Below are 22,455 nucleotides of genomic sequence, written 5' to 3'. Positions count from 1 at the left end.
ATATATTTAAAACTGAATCTAATTAACACTGAATCTAATCATCATTGATCATATTTGATGTATTTTCATATTATGGACTTTTATATGAATAAAATAAATACATGTAAAACGAGAAACATTTTATTTTCCGGGTCAATCCCACAAGGTTTCAGTCTACCGATATTTTTGAAGAAGAGTTGAAATAATGAAGATAATCAAGGATGCATGATATATAGTTCTGCAGTGCATAGTATTATATTGCAATAAAAGCATTGGCATCTATAAAACTGAGGAATATATTCGGGTTTTAGCGCTACCCACAACTGTAACTATCAGCGAACAGGAACGTACCCATTGGAATCTCTATCGCGCATGCCTCCTTGAATGCGTAAAGCTAATGGCTAAGGATAAACTACATTAACAGTCTAACCATTTTTATTTACAATGGCAGAATATGGAGATGAAGATGGATTCATGTTACCTGTAGACGACGGTTTATTTGCTGATACGTTTTCTGATGATAGCGTGTACAAATTCATCGGTCAAGAGTTAAAGATCAGCCAGGTGTTCAGCGCCAACCTCGGCGTGGCAGCGCCAGTGTGGGACGCCGTAAGTTCACGACTAGCTCCATTAGTACACACTGGCTACATTTATTCTGCACATGATGAATAAAGCTTTATTGGTTACGTAGTAGTACATTTAATACAGTAGTGTTATGCAAGGAATTTATTGAGGTTCCTGTTGTATTTACTGTTTGGTTTTTGTTGGTTAAATAGGCGCTTCATTTATGCCGCTATTTCGAGGAAAACTCGCTCAACCTGAAAGGAAAGCGCATCATTGAGTTGGGCGCAGGGACTGGCATTGTTGGCATTTTGGCAGCACGTTTGGGTATGTTGATTCATTCTTTGTCCGTCCAGTAGAGGTCGGCAATGTCGATTTTCCGTAGCAGCCACTGTTATTTCAATAGCCTAGTCATTATTATTTACTTTAATAGCCGTTTATAGAATTGTAATTGCCTTTCCATCACTCTGTTCTACCCTGTCACACGCACATTGGCCTACAAATGCACTTTTCAAAGACTTTGAAACACTACAATAAAAATGTAAAACATCACAAAGATAATCATTTATAAAGGTGTATTTACCTAATTTCCCACTGTTACAGGAGCGGATGTGACCTTGACAGACCTCCCCTTTGCTGTCCCTCAACTGCAAAGCAACGTCTCAGCCAACATGCCGTCCTCTGGCTGGCCTTCTGTTGCCCCCTCCGTCCTCCCCCTCTCCTGGGGCCAAGACCAGCACATCTTCCCCATGGACTGGGACCTGGTACTGGGTGCAGATATTGTGTACCTGGCTGAGACTTACCCCCTCCTGCTGGACACACTGGTTCACCTGTGCAAGGACAGGGCCGTGGTCTACCTGTCATCCAAGATGCGAGAAGAGCACGGAACACCTGGCTTCTATGGAGACACTTTGCCACAGAGGTTCCATGTAAAGCTGGAGCACCGCGACCCCACACAGAACATCAACATCTACAGCGCTACTCTGAGAGGGAAGCAGTGACAGAAATGAGACTGGATAGGACTGGGAGACAGATGAACTGGTAAATAGGTTGAGACTTGGAAGAGAACCACACAACAGTGCCTGACTCTCTGAACCCTCTGGTCAAGAGGGAGTCTTCTAGATTTCCTTCCTCTCTGAAAAACACTTTGTGCAGGTGCTGGATACGAAAGAATAGGCAACTGACAAAAAAGAGCAAAGGCTCCTCACTCTGATTTTAGTGCTACCAAAAGTGTTATTTTAAACAAAATATAGACCAGTAGGTCATCATGTTGAATGAAAAGGTCTGTATGGTCTTGTAAGAAACAGAATAATACTTTTGTGGGCAGGAAAGCATAGCAAAGATCATTTTCCTGTCTTTGGCAGGTTACAACAGTCAAATCAAGTTGTGTTTGATCTGGTTTGAGGAAGTGTTATATTGTATAGGTTGACAGGGTTGATTACTGGGAAAAATGTTGTTAATACCATCCACTTGCAGAACTTTTTGGGCAAAATGTACAGTTTCTGCCCCCACTCCCCCTCCCTCTGCCTGGACATACTTCATCCCCTCACTCTCCTGCTCTCTGCTGCTGTGCAGAGTTTCTGTTTAGAAAAGAAAAGCCTGTTTGTTCCGCTGGATAGTTTCAAAGAGAGACCGGCTGTCCTACCTCCCTTCCACCTCTCTCTGTGCTATAGCTCACCCGACAAAACAACAGATCCCGATTTTATATTCACAGTGGGCTCTCCACTAGTGGTCCACAAGGTCCCCATATGAGAAACTGACATTCATCATGCGTGTAATAATCCTTTGATCAATATTGTAATGATAATGCGAAAGCAAATTGGACAAAAAGTAACCTGTGGTACAACACAAAATACAATGTTATGCATTACTTTCCTATGCCTATAGTGCCTGTAAGAAATTATACATTTTTCAATTATCAAATAACTGATTGAGAACCAAAACTTCTGAGAAATAAAGTTAAATGTATACAACTTTCAGCAACAATCTCCTTGTCTGCTTTGTCGTTGATATAATAGATTACATGTTGTAATGCTTATTTCCTTAGGTTTGCAATGTCATTCACTTTTAAGCACATCAACCATATACACACAATGTGAAGTGTGCCAACCCTCGGTGTCATTTCAGCATTGTACAAGCAAACATGAAAATCAAGGATGACATCTTTGGAAAGATATATTGTATAGTGTCATCCTTAAATCCTCCACCACTGCTGTCCCTAATCCTCAATCTGACCCCAAAACGATCAGATTTTAAATCCCAATAAATTCAGGTTATTGCTATTCGGGATCCTTAGGACTTCTCTACTCGAAACCCTACCCTGACCCCAACCCTTACCTAACCTTAACCATTTTTTATTTAAACTTCAAATCGGATAGCGACGTCCCAAGGACACCGGGTAGCAAGGACAGTAAATTCATGACAGACAGCCTTTGTTGCCCCAAACAATTAACTTCAGCCAAAAAACGCTGAAGTAAGCATTTGGGAGCATCAGCCAAAAAACCGCTGAAGTAAGCATTTGGGAGCAGGCATAGTTTTTTTTTTACCTGCTGTGTCACATTGGTCCGTGTTTATGTACAGACACAGTTTATATTCCCACTTCTATCATCCTGCTATCTGTCAGCCCAGGGAATGTGACTGGGTGGGGAATGTTTGTTGCAACCAGGGTGTGCCTCTTAAAATAATTCCACTGTGATGTTTTGAATGGGAATGTTGGCTGTGGACAAGAGGAGGATGGCCTCTCTGGCGGTGACGGGGGAGTGAGGGTGTGTGTCATGAGGAAGGGGGATCAATAACATTCTCTTTCTAAAACAAGTTGCCCAGTTGGCGTGGTCAGCATCAGACTATACCCTAAAAGCAAGGACCTTCCTCCAGAAACACTGACCAGAGGTATGTGTGATATGACAGTCATTGGATTATTAAATGTGCTTTCAGTTTATCTTATTTAATATTCTTACAAATTCGCACTTGTTGGTTTGATCTAAAGTTTGACTTTTGTATGCAAGTCTGGACAATAAAAGTTTAGTTTTCTACTTCAACAGTGAAACTGCATCTCATTTGAAGAAATAGAGAAAACCTTTTTCAAAATGCTAAAAGCTATTCTGTAGTTGAAAAGGCATATCTACATTAGGGATACAACAATAAAATGTATGTTTTTCCTCTACAATAATTTCAGAAATCAGTCTCTGGTTTCAAACCTCTTGTGATGGAGTTCTGGGCTGTGAGTGAGGGGGCAACCACCCATGTATGACAAATTTGGGACTGTTCCCAGACGAAACTTTGCACATGTGTGAGTTCAGTTCACTTTAAGCTGTTTTAAAGTGATAGTGTGTTTGTCTCTGTGAAAGCATGCCAGGTGAGAAACGTAAACAAATAGCTATAGTCTGCTTAGTTTGTTTTCATGTCTCTTTGTTGGCAAACAGAAGCAGAGTAGAATGTTCTTAAACCGAGCAGAATAGTCATAGTCCTAAGAAAAAGAAACCTAGTATCACATAAAGATCATGTAAATAAGGTTGTTTGTATTCATTCAGAAATATATTTCACTTACAAGTGACTTTACTATATGCAATATTTTCTTTATTGTCTATATGGGTTATTAGGTGTCCATGTAACATGCTACCACACTGTGTCCTGCAAAGCTAGGTATTGGGGTAATCTACATGTTTTTTTTCCCCACCCTATTATTTCCACAGATATCAGGACAAGCACCAGGCATTAGATTTTCAACCGTACCAGGGCAGGGAGCCCAGTTGTTGGACCGTACCAGGTTCTAGGACCGGAGGGGTCCTACAGGACTATACCAACTGGACTGATCCATATCTGTCGCCCGCTATCCCTCATTTCCCCTTTGCTCTACACAGCCAGCCCCGACAGCTCCGGGGCTTAAGGGACTGTCAGGCTCAAGAGAAGAGAGAGAGGGAATGGCAGGTGGGAGAGGCTCATAGAGCAGCAGCTAGGGAGAGGGAAAGGGAGTGTGAGAGAAGGATGCAGAGGAATGGGTGGCAGAGGAAGTGGGAGCCCTGTAGTCCTGTCCGCTACAGGAGGGAGCCAGCCAAGAGAAGCCTGAGTGACAGTAACTTTTGGGAGCTGGAGGCCTGGGTGGCCCGCTGCAGCCACTCACTCCCTAGGAAGAGACGCCTGGAGGCAGGGCTGAGGGTGGGGATCCAGGGGGCGCCCGAGAGTGAGAGAGTCCTGGAGAGAGAATCATGGGTCACCAGAAGTGGAGCAGAACTCATAGCAAGTGCAATGCATCTGGCCGGACTATCTCTTCAGCCAAGACAATGGGGACAGTGGGAGAGGAGGGACACACAGCAAACTATGTGCCACCGCTTGTCTGACCCGGTCATTCCTTATACAACATACCCATCAGACACCAAGGAGAATGAGACAAGCTACCAGAAGAGGGTGTTTAGTCAACCGCCAGGCTACATTCCATGTCCACCTTATAATGCCCCACATAACATTTCACCAGTAATGCAACATGCTGAGAAATATACCACTAAAGAAGCCATGGCTTCTGTGTATGCAGGGTGGGATCCGAGAGCTAACAGACACAAAAACTGCACACTGCCTACTCCGAGGAAGCAAGACTACTCAGTACTAGACTTTCATAGGGAAAGGGGAGGGGGAGATGATTTTATGAAAGAAGAGTGGAAGCAGAGGACCTGGTCTGATCCTGGAGGGCATAGGCAGCAAGGACATATTGTAGTTGGTCAATGGACAGGCTTTCCAGCCCATCCACAGAACATGCCAATCCAGTCTGAAAGCCTCTCACCTCTGCTGCAGTCCCCACAACAGCCTCAGATGGCCAACCTCAGTGAGACAGCCTACCCCAGGGCCACCACAGAAAGGAAAGTCAGTCTAAAGAAAAGGAGAGGAGGGGAGACCATATTTTGCTTAGTGTCTCGCATGGGTGGAGTGGCAGGGTTGCCAAGTTCTCCTGAAGAAACACTAAAACCCCTTTCTCTGCCACTCTTCACCATCTCCCCTCTAACAACTGTGTCAAACAGTGAGTTAAGCAGAGTACCTAGCGGTCTAAAGGAGTGTGGTGCCAGTAATGAATCACATAAGCTTGCAGATAAAGTTGATTCAGGTGTGCCATCACTCCAGCATGATTCCAGTGCTTCAGCCCAGACCCCTTCCTCCATAAGAAACAGCAATCTCAAACCTAAACTGAAGGGGGGCTAGACTGGATGGGAAGTGAGCAAGTAGCAGCCCACAGGGATGAGCTTCTCAGGGCCATTCAGAGCAGACCAAGGCTTCAAGGAGAGGAAAGTGACCTCTAAAGCCTACCCAGTACGACGGACAGTGAAGTTGCCTTGCCAGAAAGCACCCAGGTTAGTGCTTCATCCCCTGTATCCAGGAAAAAAGGGATGCAAGTACTGGCTCCTGTGTCAGTCAAGGGAGCCCAGTTACATTGGCCGAGTCAAGAGTGACAATCCCTCACCTAGCTATTTGATGGGTACCTGGGAGGACGGCGAACCAGGTAAGAATCTGAATGATGATCGTACAGAAAATAGTCCTGATGCTTGCAATTATCCTCTTGATGTTGAAGTGAGGCGATTGGAGCTCAAGAGAGACACAGAGTCTGACGGTAGCAGTGGTCTTCTGGTTATCAATGCAACTTGTGTTGTAATCAGAGTGGAGTTAATTTTCCCTCCTAAAAAAGAACATTCCCAGTATTTGTGCTTACCAACTCCTAGTGACCCCCCTGTGCCTGATCTAGACCCAAGCTCCAGCGTTCAGGATAAAACAGAAAAGGATGAGATGCCACAGCTGCCAAAAGATGAGAACAAGGACACCCTTGAGTGCCTTCCTGTGGTTACTCTGAAAGAGCCAGTGTCAGAGGCATCGCCTGAGATTGGTCTCACTGAAGATAATTTTTCTGCTAAAGATACTGATGTCACTTTAGATGACCAGTCTGCACCAGATATAGTTGCAGAGCCCAAGATGGAGCTGAGGGAACAAACATGTGACGTCTCTGTGGAGAACTCCAGTGACTGTCTGCCTGACGTAAAGGTTATGTCTTTACGAGAGACAGGTAGTGCAAACAAGCCCCCATTCAATCCTTGCCAGGAAACAGGTACATTTGGTGATGGTGGTTTTTCCCCACCCATCTCTCAGTGCCTCAACCCACCTCTAAGTAACCCAGATTCTCCCCCACACTCACCTTTAGATGCTACCTCCCCCTCTTATTCAAGACCCTCCTCTTCCTCTCATCACTTGTTGACTTTACTCTCCCAGTTCATTTCATTATCTCCCCTCCCTAAGTCCAACATAGACCCCCTGTCTCTCCCTGAAGATCCACCCTCTCCCTTAGATATAAGCTTACCCCTTCACCCTGATTACCCTACTACTGAACACTCAGACTCCATTTCCCTGTCCCAATTCTCATCTCCCCCTCCCTCAGTCCCGCTCTTCCCCTCCATCTCCCTCGGTCCCAATCTCCCCCTCCAGAACCCTCCTCTAGAGCCTGGAGCCTAGAGATACTGGCCGAGGCCTTTACCCCTGTTCTGTCCATATCCACCACACTCACCACACATAGAGAGGAGCCGCAATACCACAAGTCCCACTGCAGTGAAATGCACCCGGAAGGACACAGCCCCTAACTCAGAAAATGAGGAAGAGGGACGTGAGCTGTGGGATCCAGAAAGTGCTGGTGAGGATGGTGCTGCACTATACACTATACTATACATCCTGTGGCGTTGTGCATTAGCATCGAACAGCCCCCGTGATATGCAACTTTTCAGGGAAGTTAGGAACCAATATACACAGGCAGTTAGAAAAGCCAAGGCTAGCTTTTTCAAGCAGAAATTTGCTTCCTGCAACACAAACTCAAAAAAGTTCTGGGACACTGTAAAGTCCTCGGAGCATAAGAGCACCTCCTCCTAGCTGCCCACTGCACTGGGGATAGGAAACTCTGTCAACACCAATAAATCCACTATAATTGAGAATTTCAATAAGCATTTTTTCTACGGCTGGCCATGCTTTCCACCTGGCTACCCCTACCCCGGTCAACAGCACTGCACCCCACACAGCAACTCGCCCAAGCCTTCCCCATTTCTCATTCTCCCAAATCCAGTCAGCTGATGTTCTGAAAGAGCTGCAAAATCTGGACCCTACAAATCAGCCGGGCTAGACAATCTGGACCCTTTCTTTCTAAAATTATCTGCCGAAATTGTTGCAACCCCATTACTAGCCTGTTCAACCTCTCTTTCGTGTCGTCTGAGATTCCCAAAGATTGGAAAGCAGCCGCGGTCATCCCCCTCTTCATTGGGGGTGACACTTGACCCAAACTGCTACAGACCTATGTCTATCCTTCCCTGCCTCTCTAAAGTCTTCGAAAGCCAAGTCAACAAACAGATTACCGACCATTTTGAATCCCACCGCACCTTATCCGCTATGCAATCTGGTTTCAGAGCTGATCATGGGTGCACCTCAGCCACGCTCAAGGTCCTAAATGATATCTTAACCGCCATCGATAAGAAACAATACTGTGCAGCCGTATTCATTGACCTGGCCAAGGCTTTCGACTCTGTCAATCACCACATCCTCATCGGCAGACTCAACAGCCTTGGTTTCTCAAATGATTGCCTTGCCTGGTTCACCAACTACTTCTCTGATAGAGTTCAGTGTGTCAAATCGGAGGGCCTGTTGTCCGGGCCTCTGGCAGTCTCTATGGGAGTGCCACAGGGTTCAATTCTTGGGCCGACTCTTTTCTCTGTATACATCAATGATGTCGCTCTTGCTGCTGGTGAGTCTCTGATCCACCTCTACGCAGATGACACCATTCTGTATACTTCTGGCCCTTCTTTGGACACTGTGTTAACTAACCTCCAGATTAGCTTCAATGCCATACAACTCTCCTTCTGTGGCCTCCAACTTCTCTTAAATACAAGTAAAACTAAATGCATGCTCTTCAACCGATCACTGCCTGCACCTGCCCGCCCGTCCAGCATCACTACTCTGGACGGTTCTGACTTAGAATATGTGGACAATTACAAATACCTAGGTGTCTGGTTAGACTGTAAACTCTCCTTCCAGACTCACATCAAACATCTCCCAAAGTTATATCTAGAATTAGCTTCCTATTTCGCAACAAAGCATCTTTCACTCATGCTGCCAAACATACCCTCGTAAAACTGACCATCCTGCCGGTCCTCGACTTCGGCGATGTCATTTACAAAATACCCTACTCAATAAATTGGATGCAGTCTATCACAGTGCCATCCGTTTTGTCACCAAAGCCCCATATACTACCCACCACTGCGACCTGTACGCTCTCATTGGCTGGCCCTCGCTTCATACTCGTCGCCAAACCCATTGGCTCCAGGTCATCTACAAGACCCTGCTAGGTAAAGTTCCCCCTTATCTCAGCTCGCTGATCACCATAGCAGCACCCACCTGTAGCACGCGCTCCAGCAGGTATATCTCTCTGGTCACCCCCAAAGCCATTTCCTCCTTCGGCCGCCTCTCCTTCCAGTTTTCTGCTGCCAATGACTGGAACGAACTACACAAATCTCTAAAACTGGAAACACTTATCTCCCTCACTAGCTTTAAGCACCAGCTGTCAGTGCAGCTCACAGATTACTGGACCTGTACATATCCCATCTATAATTTAGTCCAAACAACTACCTCTTCCCCTACTGTATTTATTTAATTTATTTTGCTCCTTTGCACCCTATTATTTCTATTTCTACTTTGCACTTTCTTCCACTGCAAATCTCCCATTCCAGTGTTTTACTTGCTATATTGTATTTACTTCGCCACCATGGCCTTTTTTGCCTTTACCTCCCTTATCTCACCTCATTTGCTCACTTTGTATATAGACTTATTTTTCTACGATATTATTGACTGTATGTTTGTTTTACTCCATGTGTAACTCTGTGTTGTTGTGTGTCTGATAAGAGAATTATCTAATAAAGGTAAATGAATCAATAAACCATGATGAATTATTAGTCATACAGCATGGTTAATGAATAATCAATGTAATGATCAATGTAGGGATCGATTGGTCTGATTAGTTCCGGAAAGTCCAGGAACCACTGGAGAGGGAAAGAAATGTGTGTATGCAATTAATATAGAGAACTACAGAAGCAGATGGTCAAGGGAGTAAAACTTCAAAGAGTTCCTAACCTTGAAGGAAAGGAACAGGCTGAGCCAGAATGTGATAAACAGCGTGAGAAGTCAATGGGGGTTGCAGGTCACCAACAGATTGTGTGTAAATGCATGTGCGTAAGTAAGCAAGAACTATATAATGACTGTTTTGTTATCCTGACGCCAGAACGTTCTCATGAATAAAGCTACAGAAACCTTTTGCAGAAAGCTGAGTCCTTGCCTAATTATTTGAACCCATTGTCTTACAAACCTTGGGCATTAGTCAAGGTGAATTGATTATTGATTATTATCATCAAGATATAAAATTCCTTTAACAGTGTCAAACTGCTTGCGTTATCTTGGCCAGGTCGCAATTGTAAATGAGAACTTGTTCTCAACTTGCCTACCTGGTTAAATAAAGGTGAAATAAAATAAAATAAAAATACGAATCATTTTATTTGGGCATTGGGGATATGTTGTTCCAGAGTAGTGATAGCCTGAGACAGGGGATGATTTTCAGCTCTGGTGGAAGCTCCCTTGAAGTAGCAAAGGACTGAGAGGTGCAAACGGATCAAGAAAAGGGACACATTTAGATTAACGTCAACACAGGATGAAAAACGCAGTGAGAAAGAGCCCAGTGGGCCAGCTGAAGATAACACGCTCTCCTGCAGCAGCACAAACAGCCACGGCTCAGGGGACACGGTCATCATGGGGGCCAAGGGAGAGTTTGACTCTAAGACAGAGACTGAGGAGGAGACAGATTGTGAAGCTGAGATCATCAGTAAGGAGGAGCCTGACACCAACATGAAGCACTGTGTTGCTGAGGGAGAGGAATGGTGCGGCACTGTTGGGCTAAAGAGATATGTTGTAGTGGAGGGGGAGGGAGATGATGAGAGAGACAGGGAGGTGAGGGATACAGCTGAGCCTTGTCAAAACAAGGGGTATCTGTCTGAGACACAGGTGACAACACTGCAAATTGAGGAAAGGCATATATATAGTAGAGAGTCAGAAAGCTGGGGAAGTGAGAAACTCTGAGGGGGAGGAGAGCAGAGGTTTGGTCAACGTAACCACTTCTGAAAAGTTATCTGATGGGGTTATGGGTGACGAGGGTCAGTGTGGATGCGTGACAGTAGAGGGCTAGAGGAAAGTAATAATGGGCAACACCATAACAATGGTGAAACAGTTTACAGTGCACAATGCACTGAGGTGGTGGAAAGTGTTAAGGAGATGTGTAGCAGCAATGTGGCAACAGGAAATAACCTTTTGGACAAAAAAAATCCTGTGACTCATTCTTAATGGAGAAGTTCTCTCAGGAGGATATTCCCTGTCAGTCAAGTCAATAGGTAGGACTGCAAAAGGTATATCATGCTATCAGAGCATGAACTTGCATAACATTTTGAATTAGCTAATTGACATTTTAAATTCCTTCAGAGCCTTATATTGAGGAAACGTCTATGTGTGTGGGCTCTGACTATTTATAGATATACAGAATTACAAATAGTAGGATAAGGGTATTTCTTTTGTTAAAGCGGCAATCAGCAGTTGAAACAATAACAAGGCGTCCCATCACAGTATTGCTAAAAAGCTGAAAGATTGGCTGGAGAAATGTAACCCTCAAATTCATATACAGAGCTAGGGATGCAAGGACTGACCAGCCATGATATCACAAATATGGTTTTAAACATGTTTTGAGGCTATACAGTGTGTTTACATTTACTTTGTTCACAAATACTGGAGTAAAACAAGGTTATATTTTGGGTTCTGATGGGGTACAACAGTCGACCTATGCTCTTGAGGCATTTCTAAGTTATATTTTTCAAGAATCAATGGGGACATATAATTAATTTATAAGTCAAATCTGTAGCAAATAGAGATTGCCCCTTTAAAGGGCATTTTGCAAGACCTAGCAAGATTTGTTGTATGGCAGGGTGTAGTTACTGCCAAAGCATCTCTCAATGGTCACAATCTATTTGCTGGGGTTTGGGAATAGAGCTACTTTTCCCATGAATATTTATGATGTAAGATTATTGGCTTAGAGATGTGCATTTAATATGATGCATTTTGACATAATTATGTTTCAATAATTGTGCCGTTTTAATAAAAAAATATTTGAATAAATGAACTATGATATAGTCTGTGTAATATATCATTTTCAACAAGTCAAGAATTTGTTTATTGTATTGGTTGCCATTTGAAGTATTGATACAGTATGTCCTCTTCATGATTGACATGACACAACAGTAAACAACTCATTAGGCCTACTTTTAGCAGGGTATCTGAAATATTTCATAAACAATTCATTCATATATCACAGAGATTACATTTCCTTCATGTGGAAATGAGTAAAACACATTGGAATTATTCTCACAGAATTTAATGTTGGCTATGTTTTATTGTATAACTATTGAATTTTGAAAAGTATCCTATACAAATCTTCTTTTGAGCTGCCTATGTCATGTGGGGGCAGCATAGTCTAGTGGTTAGAGTGTTGGACTAGTAACTGAAAGGTTGCAAGTTTGAATCCCCGAGCTGACAAGGTACAAATCTGTCGTTCTGCCCCTGTACAAGGTAGTTAATCCACTGTTCCTAGGCCGTCATTGAAAATAAGAATTTGTTCTTAACTGACCTGCCTAGTTAAATAAAGGTAAAAAAAAAAATGCAAATATTTTCTTACAATACATATTTTGCCAATTGGCCTGGACCCCTTTTACTGCCGGTCCAGAGACCCGCAGATCCTTCATGACTGGACTACCGACGTAATCCGCTCAAGGGGGTTCTTCAACTGACTACTACGTCGCGACGTCCCCTGAATGCCCATCTGCTAGCCGTGGCCCGCTAGCTGTCTGGAGCATATTGGACTGTTAGCTGAAGAGATCCATCGGCCAATTTCTTGGGCCACTATACCTATTTTGCCAATTGGACTGGACCCCTTTACTACACGGAACCCTACTAATCCATCACGACTGGACTACCGACGTAACAGCACGAGGAGGCTCCGCACGAAGAGGCTATAACAGACTTCTTCCGTCGCGACGTCCCTCTAAAGCCCTTATGCTAGCTTGCTAGCCCCGGCCCGCTAGCTGTCTGAAACGCTGTGTCTCCAGCCAGCCTAACTACTCACTGGACTCCTATGATCACTCGGCTAAGCATGCCTCTCCCTAACGTCAATATGCCTTGTCCATTGCTGTTCTGGTTAGTGATTATATTATTTCACTGTAGAGCCTCTAGCCCTGCTCAATATGCCTTAGCTAACCCTTTAATTCCACCTCCCACACATGCGGTGACATCACCTGGTTTAAATTATGTTTCTAGAGACAATATCTCTCTCATCATCACTCAATGCCTAGGTTTACCTCCACTGTATTCACGTCCTACCATACCTTTGTCTGTACATTATGCCTTGAATCTATTCTATCGCGCCCAGAAACCTGCTCCTTTTACTCTCTGTTCTGAACATACTAGACAACCAGTTCTTTTAGCCTTTAGCTGTACCCTTATCCTTCTCACTGGTCACCATAGCAGCACCCACCAGTAGCACGCGCTCCAGCAGGTATATTTCACTGGTCACCCCCAAAGCCAATCCCTCCTTTGGCTGCCTTTCCTTCCAGTTCTCTGCTGCCAATGACTGGAACAAACTGCAAAAATCACTGAAGCTGGAGACTCATATCTCCCTCACTAACTCTAAGCACCAGCTGTCAGAGCAGCTCACAGATCGCTGCACCTGTTCATAGCCCATCTGTAAATAGCCCATCCAACTACCTCATCCCCATACTGTATTTATTTATTTATCTTGCTCCTTTGCACCCCAGTATCTCTACTTGCACATTCATCTTCTGCACATCTATCATTCGTGTTTAATTGCTATATTGTGATTACTTCGCCACCATGGCCTATCTATTGCCTTACCTCCCTTATCTTACCTCCTTTGCACACAATGTATATAGACTTTTTCTACTGTATTATTGACTGTATGTTTGTTTATTCCATGTGTAACTCTGTGTTGTTGTATGTGTTGAACTGCTTTGCTTTATCTTGGCCAGGTCGCAGTTGTAAATGAGAACTTGTTCTCAACTAGTCTACCTGGTTAAATAAAGGTGAAATAAAAATAAAAAATTATAAACTGTGTCAAAAGACACACCCTCGTCATCTTGGTGGGCGGTCCAAATGATGAGCCACGCAAGGGAAGTTTGCAACGTAAACCCCTCAGCCTTCGTTTTTCGTCGGCTTTGCTAGATTGCGGTCCAAACACTTAAAAGACACCCTATCCCCTCAGCCATCAAATGAAGTGGACACTTCTGATGACGTTTGATGAGTATACACTTGCAGGGCAAGGTGCGAGGGAGGAAGGAATGATTTTGAAATGGACCACCCTTGGCCACCATTTGTCACTCGTTCATGCCGCGATGATTGTGTTTTCAGCAACCGGTGGCCTCCCGGGTGGCGCAGTGGTCTAAGGCACTGCATCGCTGTGCCACCAGAGATTCTGGGTTTGAGCCCAGGCTCTATCGCAGCCGGCCGCGACCGGGAGGTCCATGGGGCGACGCACAATTGGCCCAACGTTGTCTGGGTTAGGGAGGGTTTGGCCGGCAGGGATATCCTTGTCTCATCGCGCACTAGCAACTCCTGTGGCAGGCTGGGCGCAGTGCACGCTGACCAGGTCGCCAGGTGTATGGTGTTTCCTCCGACACATTGGAGCGACTGGCTTCCGTGTTGGATGTGGGTTGTGTCAAGAAGCAGTGCGGCTTGGTTGGGTTGTGTTTCGGAGGATGCATGGCTCTCGACCTTCACCTCTCCTGAGTCTGTATGGGAGTTGATACCATGAAATTGGGGATAAAAAAGGGATTAAAAAAAGGTTTTCAGCAACCTTGTGGGTGTTGTTTGCTCTACATTTAACTTTTTTTTTTTTTACATTTTAGTCATTTAGCAGACGCTCTTATCCAGTGCGACTTACAGTAGTGAATGGATACATTTCATTTCATAAATGTTTTGTTCCCGTACTGGTCCCCCGTGGGACAATCAATTGAGCTACAATCAATTCAGTGCATGTCTACTTATATTAAATATAATTATGAATATACGCCTACTGTATGATAGCTAGCAAATTAATTAGCTAACTAACGTTAGCCTGCCTAACTGGGACTTCTGAAGAAGGGAAATGTTTTATTTCTACAATTTTCAAAATATTACTTTTTACGTAGTAGCAAAATGTCTAACTTATTTGCGTTCGTTTTAACTTACATTGTAAGTTGACTTTTCCATTGATGTTGTTTTTAAGTTTTGGCGGACTTTCCTTAGCGGATGTACAATCGTCGCGAATTGAATTATGGGGAGTAGTGATGGGTCGTTCGCGAACGAGTCGACTTTAACAGCCGGCTCTTGTAGGTGAACGTTGGGAGCATATCAGAAGAGCCGAATCTATTTATAAAAATAATACAAAATGAAGATATGAATAATCAAAAGATTTAAATGAATATAATTAACTAAATCAAAGAACGAAAAAAGAAATAAAATAATATAGGCCTAAATGCTCAAGCACACACACACATTCGTTTTGACTGTCTGCTCAGACTAACAGCCTCACCTGTTGTTCCTGTCAATCAGACACGCAGTGTCAACCAATGAACCAAAGATGCGTGAGGGAGGGCCGAGCCAACTCACTCACAGTCACACACTTAGCAGCTGAGGAGAGAGAGGAAGAACAGCTGGAAAATGAGTCTGAAGCATAGTAGCATGTGGATGCATTTTAATAATGTAGACAATGTCAGAGCACAGTGTAGAATTTGCCAAAACAAAATCGCATATAAAGCCGGTTCAAGGTACAATCTACACCGGCATTTGCGAACTGTGCACGCAACTGTGAAGCTAGCTGTAGCGGAGCTTCGAGAAACTAGCGAGCCTGCTAGTGATAGTGGTGGAGCAAGCACCTCCACACGTGGAGATGTATCCACTCAGTCAAGTAGGCCTACTCCACGACCCACAGCAACGCAGTCTTCTATAGACCAGTTTATGCCAAAGTCTATGTCTGTAGCAAAACAAGGCCAAATTGATATTGCATTGGCTAAAATGACTGCCACCAATTTCCAGCCATGTTCGATCGTGGAGGACAGAGATTTTAGAAATTATAGCAATAGTCTAAATCCAATGTACACAATTCCAAGCAGGAAAACCCTTTCAAAATCACTTATTCCACAACTGTATGAGAGCACACAGGCTTCAGTGCGGGAAAGAGTCCAAAAAGCTACTGCAGTTTGCCTTACCACTGACTGCTGGACGTCAAGGGTAACCACTTCTTACATGTCGGTTACATGTCACTTCATTGAAGATTTTTCGATATCTAGCTGTCTTCTGGACTGCTTTGAGTTCAGTGAAAGACACACCTCAGAGAACTTGGCAGAGGAACTGTTGTGAGTGGCCAGAGAATGGCAAGTATATGGAAAAGTGGTCTGTTGTGTTAGTGACAATGCAGCTAACATAACCAAAGCCATGAAAATCTTAAAATGGATCCATCATCCATGTCTTGCCCACACAATCAACCTGATTGTAAGAGATGCTCTGAAGGTGATGAAGCCCACTGTGGACGAAGTGAAAGCAGCTGTGGAATACTTCCACAGGAGCACAGTAGGTGCTGAAAAACTAAAGTCTACACAACGCCAGATGGGGATGCCTGAACTGAGGCCTAAACAAGACTGCACTACAAGGTGGAATTCAACATTTTATATGTTGAAGTGGTTTCTTGAGTCAAAGGATGCCATCATCTCTACCCTGGCCATTGTCAATGCACCTGTTGATTCTCTGACCCAAGAGGAATGGGAGGTGGTGGAGGAAGTGTGCAGAGTCCTGGAACCCTTTGAGCAGGTCACTGTGGAGATCAGTGGAGAGAGGTACAGTAAGCAGTTATTACTACATCATTATTTAATCCAGTATTATATATGTATATGAGCAGTAGATGAGAATGTAGTATCAGTAGACAAAACATGAACCTGAACTAATAAGTTACTGTTCTCTCTTTTCAGCTATGTGACAGCCTCAAAAATGATACTCCTGTGTAAGGGTCTGCAGCGAATCACAGCCAGCCGCCAGAGAGAAGCAAATGTAACCACAGGACATGTAACAGAGTTGATGGACACCCTATGTTCATCAATGGACAGAAAGTTCCACAGAATGGAATATGCTGGAACGTGCTATCAGAAACCGCTGCACTTGACCCCAGGTTTAAGAAGTTAGCCTTCAGTGATGCCTGAGCGATTGATGAGGCTCTTCAAAGAATAACCTCAGCAGCAGGGAGGGACAGCCCCAGCAGTCAGCTGGCTCAGGCACCAGGGCTACAGGAAGAAGAGGGATCAGATGGAGCAGAAGCACCAGCAGTAGTGCCACAAACGTCTGCTGTTTGGATGCTGTTTGACGAGAGAGCAACTGGGGATGCAGCACGAAGGAATCCCTCAGCAGATGCCATAATGGAGGTCCGATCCTATTTGGAGGAGCCCCTCTGTCTATCCACTGCTTACTAAAGTCATGACAGGGAGACTCTGCATAGTGGCCACATCCGTTCCCTCTGAGAGGGTCTTCTCGAAAGCGGGACAAATAATTACTGAGAGAAGAAACCGCATCAGCCCCTCGAAAGTGAGGCAGCTTGCATTTCTGAATGCAAATCTCTCAGAAAAGCTAAATATGGTCAGCATTGCTGTGTGCTGCTGGTTATAACATGGCAATAAAGAAGAGAGAGAAAAGAGGGACCAGTTAATGTTTTAAGTGGGATGCTGCAGATTTGCACATTGTTATTTATTTTTCTTTGATATGGTGCAATATTCTATTATTATGTTGTTCAGATTGTATTCGTTTTGAATTGTTACATTTATATGCACTTTGTTTATATACATTAAAAAGTTATACTTTAAATGCAAATGTTTAATAGCATTATTTTTCATTACAAACCAATGCATTTTTAAATACATTGTGGTTAAGGTAGAGTATGATTTCATTTAACAATTTAATTAGAATTGTTTTAACACCAATCATAGTCAAACTATCGCAAACGGTTTGACTTTAAAAAATACAAAACATATTTTCTTTAAGAGCCGTTTGGGAGTCAAAATAGCCGGCTCTTTTTGGTGAGCAGAGCCGAACGAGCCGGCTCACTGAAAAGACCTGGAATGCCCATCACTAATTGGGGAGTTTCAGGCCTCGGAGAGAACATAATTGTCCACTCGCAAAGCCGACTGAAAACGAGGGCTGAGGGACTTACATTGCAAACTTCCCTTGCTTGGCTTATCATTTGGACGACGGTGTGTATTTTAAGTGTTTGGACGGTAGACGGAGTGTACAAATAGGTTCACTCAGGGGCCTGAAACTCCCCATAATTAAATTCGCGACGATTGTACATCCGCTAAGAAAAATCCGCCAAAACTTAAAAACAACGTCAATAGAGAAGTCAACATACAAGCGTAAGTAAAAACGAATGCAAATAAGTTAGTATCACAATTTCTAATGCACATGACGGCACAAACACGTATTGTAGAAAGTAAATATGTTTTTGTTGTGTCATCTTTTGGAAATTGTAGAAATAAAACATGTTCCTTCTTCAGAAAGCCTGCCTAGCTGGAACAACTTTAGTTAGCTAATTCATTTGCTAGCTATCATTCAGTAGGCGTATATTAATAATTAAATATATCGGTAGAAACGCTTTTATGTGAAAATATTGATATAATAACCATATCAAAGTAAATTTGGAGTCACGACATTTTATGTGGTCCTCCCACTACGACTCGTCAGGAAAACATGCAGTTTGTTAGGCTACAGATTAAATGAATGATGAACTTCATAGGGTGGTGAAAGTGCAAGGAGATGAGCTTGTTGCTCCTTTCCAATAAATATCGAGAGTTTTATTCTGGTGACATGATGATCGATACTTGGCTGCATTTGACAAATACAAATAATCTCATAATTTAGGCTATACAAAAATTGCCAGAAAAGCAAGGTGAAGCAATTCAGGCATTCTTGAAAGTCGGGACAATCATTGTTCTGCAAAGACACATTTTTATATTAGAAAAAAAATATTTCGCATTTAGAATTAATCGTGGAGTGGAGATGTATAGTTACACGGGGCACGCGATGTCACCGCGTAACGTATCTTCAAATGTTTCCGCAATCATTATTTATTCGAGGGAAAAAAAAGTTTCCAGAATTTGTCGCAATGAAGAAAGTTCGACAAAATAAAAATCCACCTCAGTCTAACGGATAAAAATGTTGTCGATCTTTAGAAATTGCAGTTTCCATTACACATGTCGCAATGACTTTTTTTGCGACATTGCTTTGGTCGAATAAACCTGGGTCAATGGAAACCGTCCTACTGTCCTAATGTTATGTCAGTTTATCTATTAGTTATTTAACCTAATTAAATTGACATGAACACACGTTTTGTACATAAGCTATATCCAGGTAAGACGACGCTGATCCATTCATTCCGGTGCTTGTTTTACTTGAACTTTACATCTAGCTTGCTAGCCGGCTAACACCGTGGCATCCAAGCTAGCTAGCTAGGCTAATTGCTTGCCACATCATAGGTCAAAGTGAACTAACTAGCTGGTTAGTTAGTTAGTTAGCTGTCTACTTACATTTTACAGTAAATACTTGACAGCTATGTAAATTAAATAACACTTATTTGTAGTATTATATTATTAATGCAGCATACGTTAGCTAGCTAAGTTACACGTTTGGTAACTAGCCAGCTAGAGTCCATGTTAACGTTAGTTACCCAATGTTCCAGCGCTAGCCGGGGAATGTAGCTAGTTTACCTGTGGTTAGCTAGCTACCTATCCAAGGTTTTGGCGATAATCTATGTTTCTTAAGATATATAACAGTTAGTTAGTATAGACGTCAGAATACTGGTCAGCCAGGAAATTTGGCTGATGTAGTTACTCATCTAACTTCTTACATTGATCATAAACAGGCTCAAAAGGAAAGCCACAATCACGTCTTTGCTCAGATTCCATTGGTTTGTTATGGTACTCCTTTGATGCTTACTTTTACTTCATTTCAGATAGCTGCCATAGAAATGTCTAGACTTTCTGCTCCCCCTTCCTATCCAGTTATTAACAACACTTGCTTGCTAGTCATTTGTTATTGACTGGGTTTCAATGTCAAAGTGAGCCCATGTTTTGACTGGGTTTCAATGTCAGTGAGCCCATGCCACCAAACAGCTTAAAATAAATACATATTGTGTATGCAGTGTAGATGGAAATTAATGGACAGTTTTTATATCAAATACCTTTAATCACTTCACTGTTTAAACCACAACCTTTGAGATTTGACCTGAAAATGGTCAGTCTGACCTTGGTTTGACAGATATGTAGGCCTAGTCATTGATTTGGACAAACTATAACATGCTCTAAACTTGCCAGACTGTTGCCACAGGCATTTATTCAGCCCTCAGACATTTCTAGACCAAACTGTTCTGTTTCCTGATTTCAAGCCTACTCCTTGTATCATGTGAGGAATATATCCTAAAGGTTTGTTTTCTTCCTAGGCTGCTATACCTTAAAAGAGATGGGTAGATGGGTGTGTGTGCGAGGTCTTTGTTCCGTTAGGGAGGTGACATAGATATAGAGTGAGCTGTTTTTTACAGATTAGGTCTGTTGGAGAGAGAGGAGGGGGGAGAGGAAAGGCCCCAGGTTAGGGAGAGAGCAAACTGCTCCCACTCTGTTCTCTCTCTCCCACCCCAAGTTTTCAACGAGTCATATGACTTTATAGTTACACGCTTTCACAGCCCCTCATTCTTCTGAGTCTCATGCTTCTGTTTTTTGTGAAGAATGAATGATCGGGCTTCTGATTTGACAATTTTGACTGAGTATATACACAGGTGTTGTACAACTCATTTTATTTACATTTATGGGGGTGTTTGCCCAAGGTTGACAGGATAGCGTCTCCTGATTTTTCTTGTTTGGGCATTTGTAAAGGGTTGAAGGTACACTGTGTGAATGTCAGGAGGTTTTTGTTGACTTCTTGTTGAGGGAAGTGAAATTTGCTCAGTGGCTACTGAATAATATGTATTCTAACCACAGAGACCATATTGAGGTCAATTTAAGGCTTTTGTACCAAATTCTCACAGGGTAATATTTTTTGTATTACATTGTTATTGATTATGACACTGTTGGGGTTAGAGCTTGCTAGAAAGGCGTTTCACTGTACTTGTGCATGTGACTTTAAACTTGAATGAAGTAGTCATGTGCATTTGCTGAGTCATTTTGCTGTTGCAGAACTAGTTACTCAGCAGCATCAATATCAGTTGTCTCCTGTCATGGGTTATTGATACAAGTTTCAAGAGTGCTTATTTCCCCATTGTAATGAATACCTTTTTTCTAGGTAACTTTAGTTTAGTTTATTTTGTCTTGTGTAAGATCTGGTCTAATGCTACAAATTAAAGCATGCACCAGTCAGCCTCTCACCATTTTCTATAGCGGTCCTGCTCTTCTCTGGCAGAGCAGTATTTAGACCCAAGTGGAGAAATGGTGGAAAGAAATGAAACTCTAACCCAGGTATTCCCAAACTTTTTCACAGGGGGGGGCTTACAGCATTGGGGAATTTTTGTATGGACACAAGCACTGTTCATGACACAAACTGTTCACACCTGTCTTGTTGGTGGAGATAATACTGCAGGTTTAAAGCTTATTTCCTGCAATTCTACACATTTTGTCATGAGGTGCAAAGAAAATGTTGCAGTTTTAAAGCATTTTTGTTGTTGCAATTCTATACATTTGCCCTGTCTGTGTACTCATGTTATTTGAGTGACAAAAAAATTACAACTATATCTATGGGCTAAAAAAAAGGCAATAAAAAAACATTAGCTGACATAGGCTAGTTGATCTGGACATTTCTGATAAGTTCTAAATAGCTCTCTAAGGTTTGCAGTGACTAACATGACAAAAGGAATGAATGATGCACTACTCAATTTTAAAATTGCACCTTGTGAATTCTACTATTAAAACTTTCAAGAGTAAGTTTAAAGACGAGTTTGCGTCCCCCCACCGACCCCTTGGGCGCGACCCAAAGTTTGGGAACCACTGTTATAATATAGAGATGCTCTGTTTGTTTTTTTGACACCACACTCCAAAAAGCAAGTTCTGCAGGCTCTAGTTTTGTCTAATCTTGATTATTGTCCAGTCGTGTGGTCCAGTGCGGTAAGGAAAGACCTAGTTAAGCTGCAGCTGGCCCAGAACAGAGCGGCACGTTTTGCTCTTCATCGTAATCAGAGGGCTGATATAAATACTATGCATGCCAGTCTCTCTTGGCTAAGAGTGCATGACTGCATCACTTCTTTTTATAAGAAACATTGTGTTGAAAATCCCAAATTATTTGCATTGTCATCATACGCACAGCTCTGACACACACACTTATCCTACCAGACATGCCACCAGGGGTCTTTTCAGAGTCCCTAAATCCAGAACAAATTCAAGAAAATGTACAGTATTATATAGAGCCCTTACTGCATGGAACTTACTTCCATCTCATATTCCTAAATAAACAGCAACCCTGGTTTTAAAAAACAGATAAAGCAACACCTCACAGCACAACGCCTCTCCCCTATTTGACATAGATAGTTTGTGTGTATGCCTTTAAAAAAAAGATGTATAGTTCTGTTCTTGTCAAATGATGTTCTGTATTATGTTTTGTGTGGACCCTAGGAAGTGTAGCTGCTGCTTTTGCAACAGCTAATGGGGATCCTAATAAAATTCCAAACCAACTGTTTACTAACACTGAACCTTCTGTGACACAGTGGGTGACTGGAGTGACAGCCTGCAGATACCCACAATGACCAGAGTTTAA

General features: G+C 42.9%; 2 protein-coding genes across 2 annotated transcripts; both read left to right on the top strand.

The window, feature by feature from the left end:
* Positions 1 to 122: 122 nt before the first annotated feature.
* Positions 123 to 2,519, top strand: LOC106583262 (EEF1A lysine methyltransferase 3). The gene is made up of 3 exons (XM_014167214.2): positions 123 to 588; positions 756 to 867; positions 1,144 to 2,519. Exons 1-3 carry the CDS (start codon positions 424 to 426, stop codon positions 1,539 to 1,541), a joined length of 675 nt encoding a protein of 224 aa, XP_014022689.1. The 5' UTR covers positions 123 to 423; the 3' UTR covers positions 1,542 to 2,519.
* Positions 2,520 to 2,655: 136 nt separating this feature from the next.
* On the top strand, positions 2,656 to 7,281 carry LOC106583251 (uncharacterized). The gene is made up of 3 exons (XM_014167200.2): positions 2,656 to 3,429; positions 3,716 to 3,829; positions 4,233 to 7,281. The coding sequence occupies exons 2-3, from the start codon at positions 3,783 to 3,785 to the stop codon at positions 5,725 to 5,727; spliced, it is 1,542 nt and encodes a 513-aa protein (XP_014022675.1). The 5' UTR covers positions 2,656 to 3,429; positions 3,716 to 3,782; the 3' UTR covers positions 5,728 to 7,281.
* The last annotated feature ends 15,174 nt before the right edge of the window (positions 7,282 to 22,455 follow it).

The sequence above is a fragment of the Salmo salar genome, chromosome ssa22, assembly GCF_905237065.1.
Source record: "Salmo salar chromosome ssa22, Ssal_v3.1, whole genome shotgun sequence".
Taxonomy (NCBI): Eukaryota; Metazoa; Chordata; class Actinopteri; order Salmoniformes; family Salmonidae; genus Salmo; species Salmo salar.
Note: the sequence above shows the minus strand (reverse complement) of the source record. Positions and strands in the feature narration are given on the sequence as shown.

Bases quoted from the DNA above. Each gene is read 5' to 3' on its own strand.
- LOC106583262 (XM_014167214.2), top strand. From the start codon at position 424: ATGGCAGAATATGGAGATGAAGATGGATTCATGTTACCTGTAGACGAC. The intron at 589-755 runs GTAAGTTCACGA...TTGGTTAAATAG, and splicing joins CAGCGCCAGTGTGGGACGCC to GCGCTTCATTTATGCCGCTA. The intron at 868-1,143 runs GTATGTTGATTC...CCACTGTTACAG, and splicing joins CATTTTGGCAGCACGTTTGG to GAGCGGATGTGACCTTGACA.
- LOC106583251 (XM_014167200.2), top strand. From the start codon at position 3,783: ATGTATGACAAATTTGGGACTGTTCCCAGACGAAACTTTGCACATGT. The intron at 3,830-4,232 runs GTGAGTTCAGTT...TTATTTCCACAG, and splicing joins AGACGAAACTTTGCACATGT to ATATCAGGACAAGCACCAGG.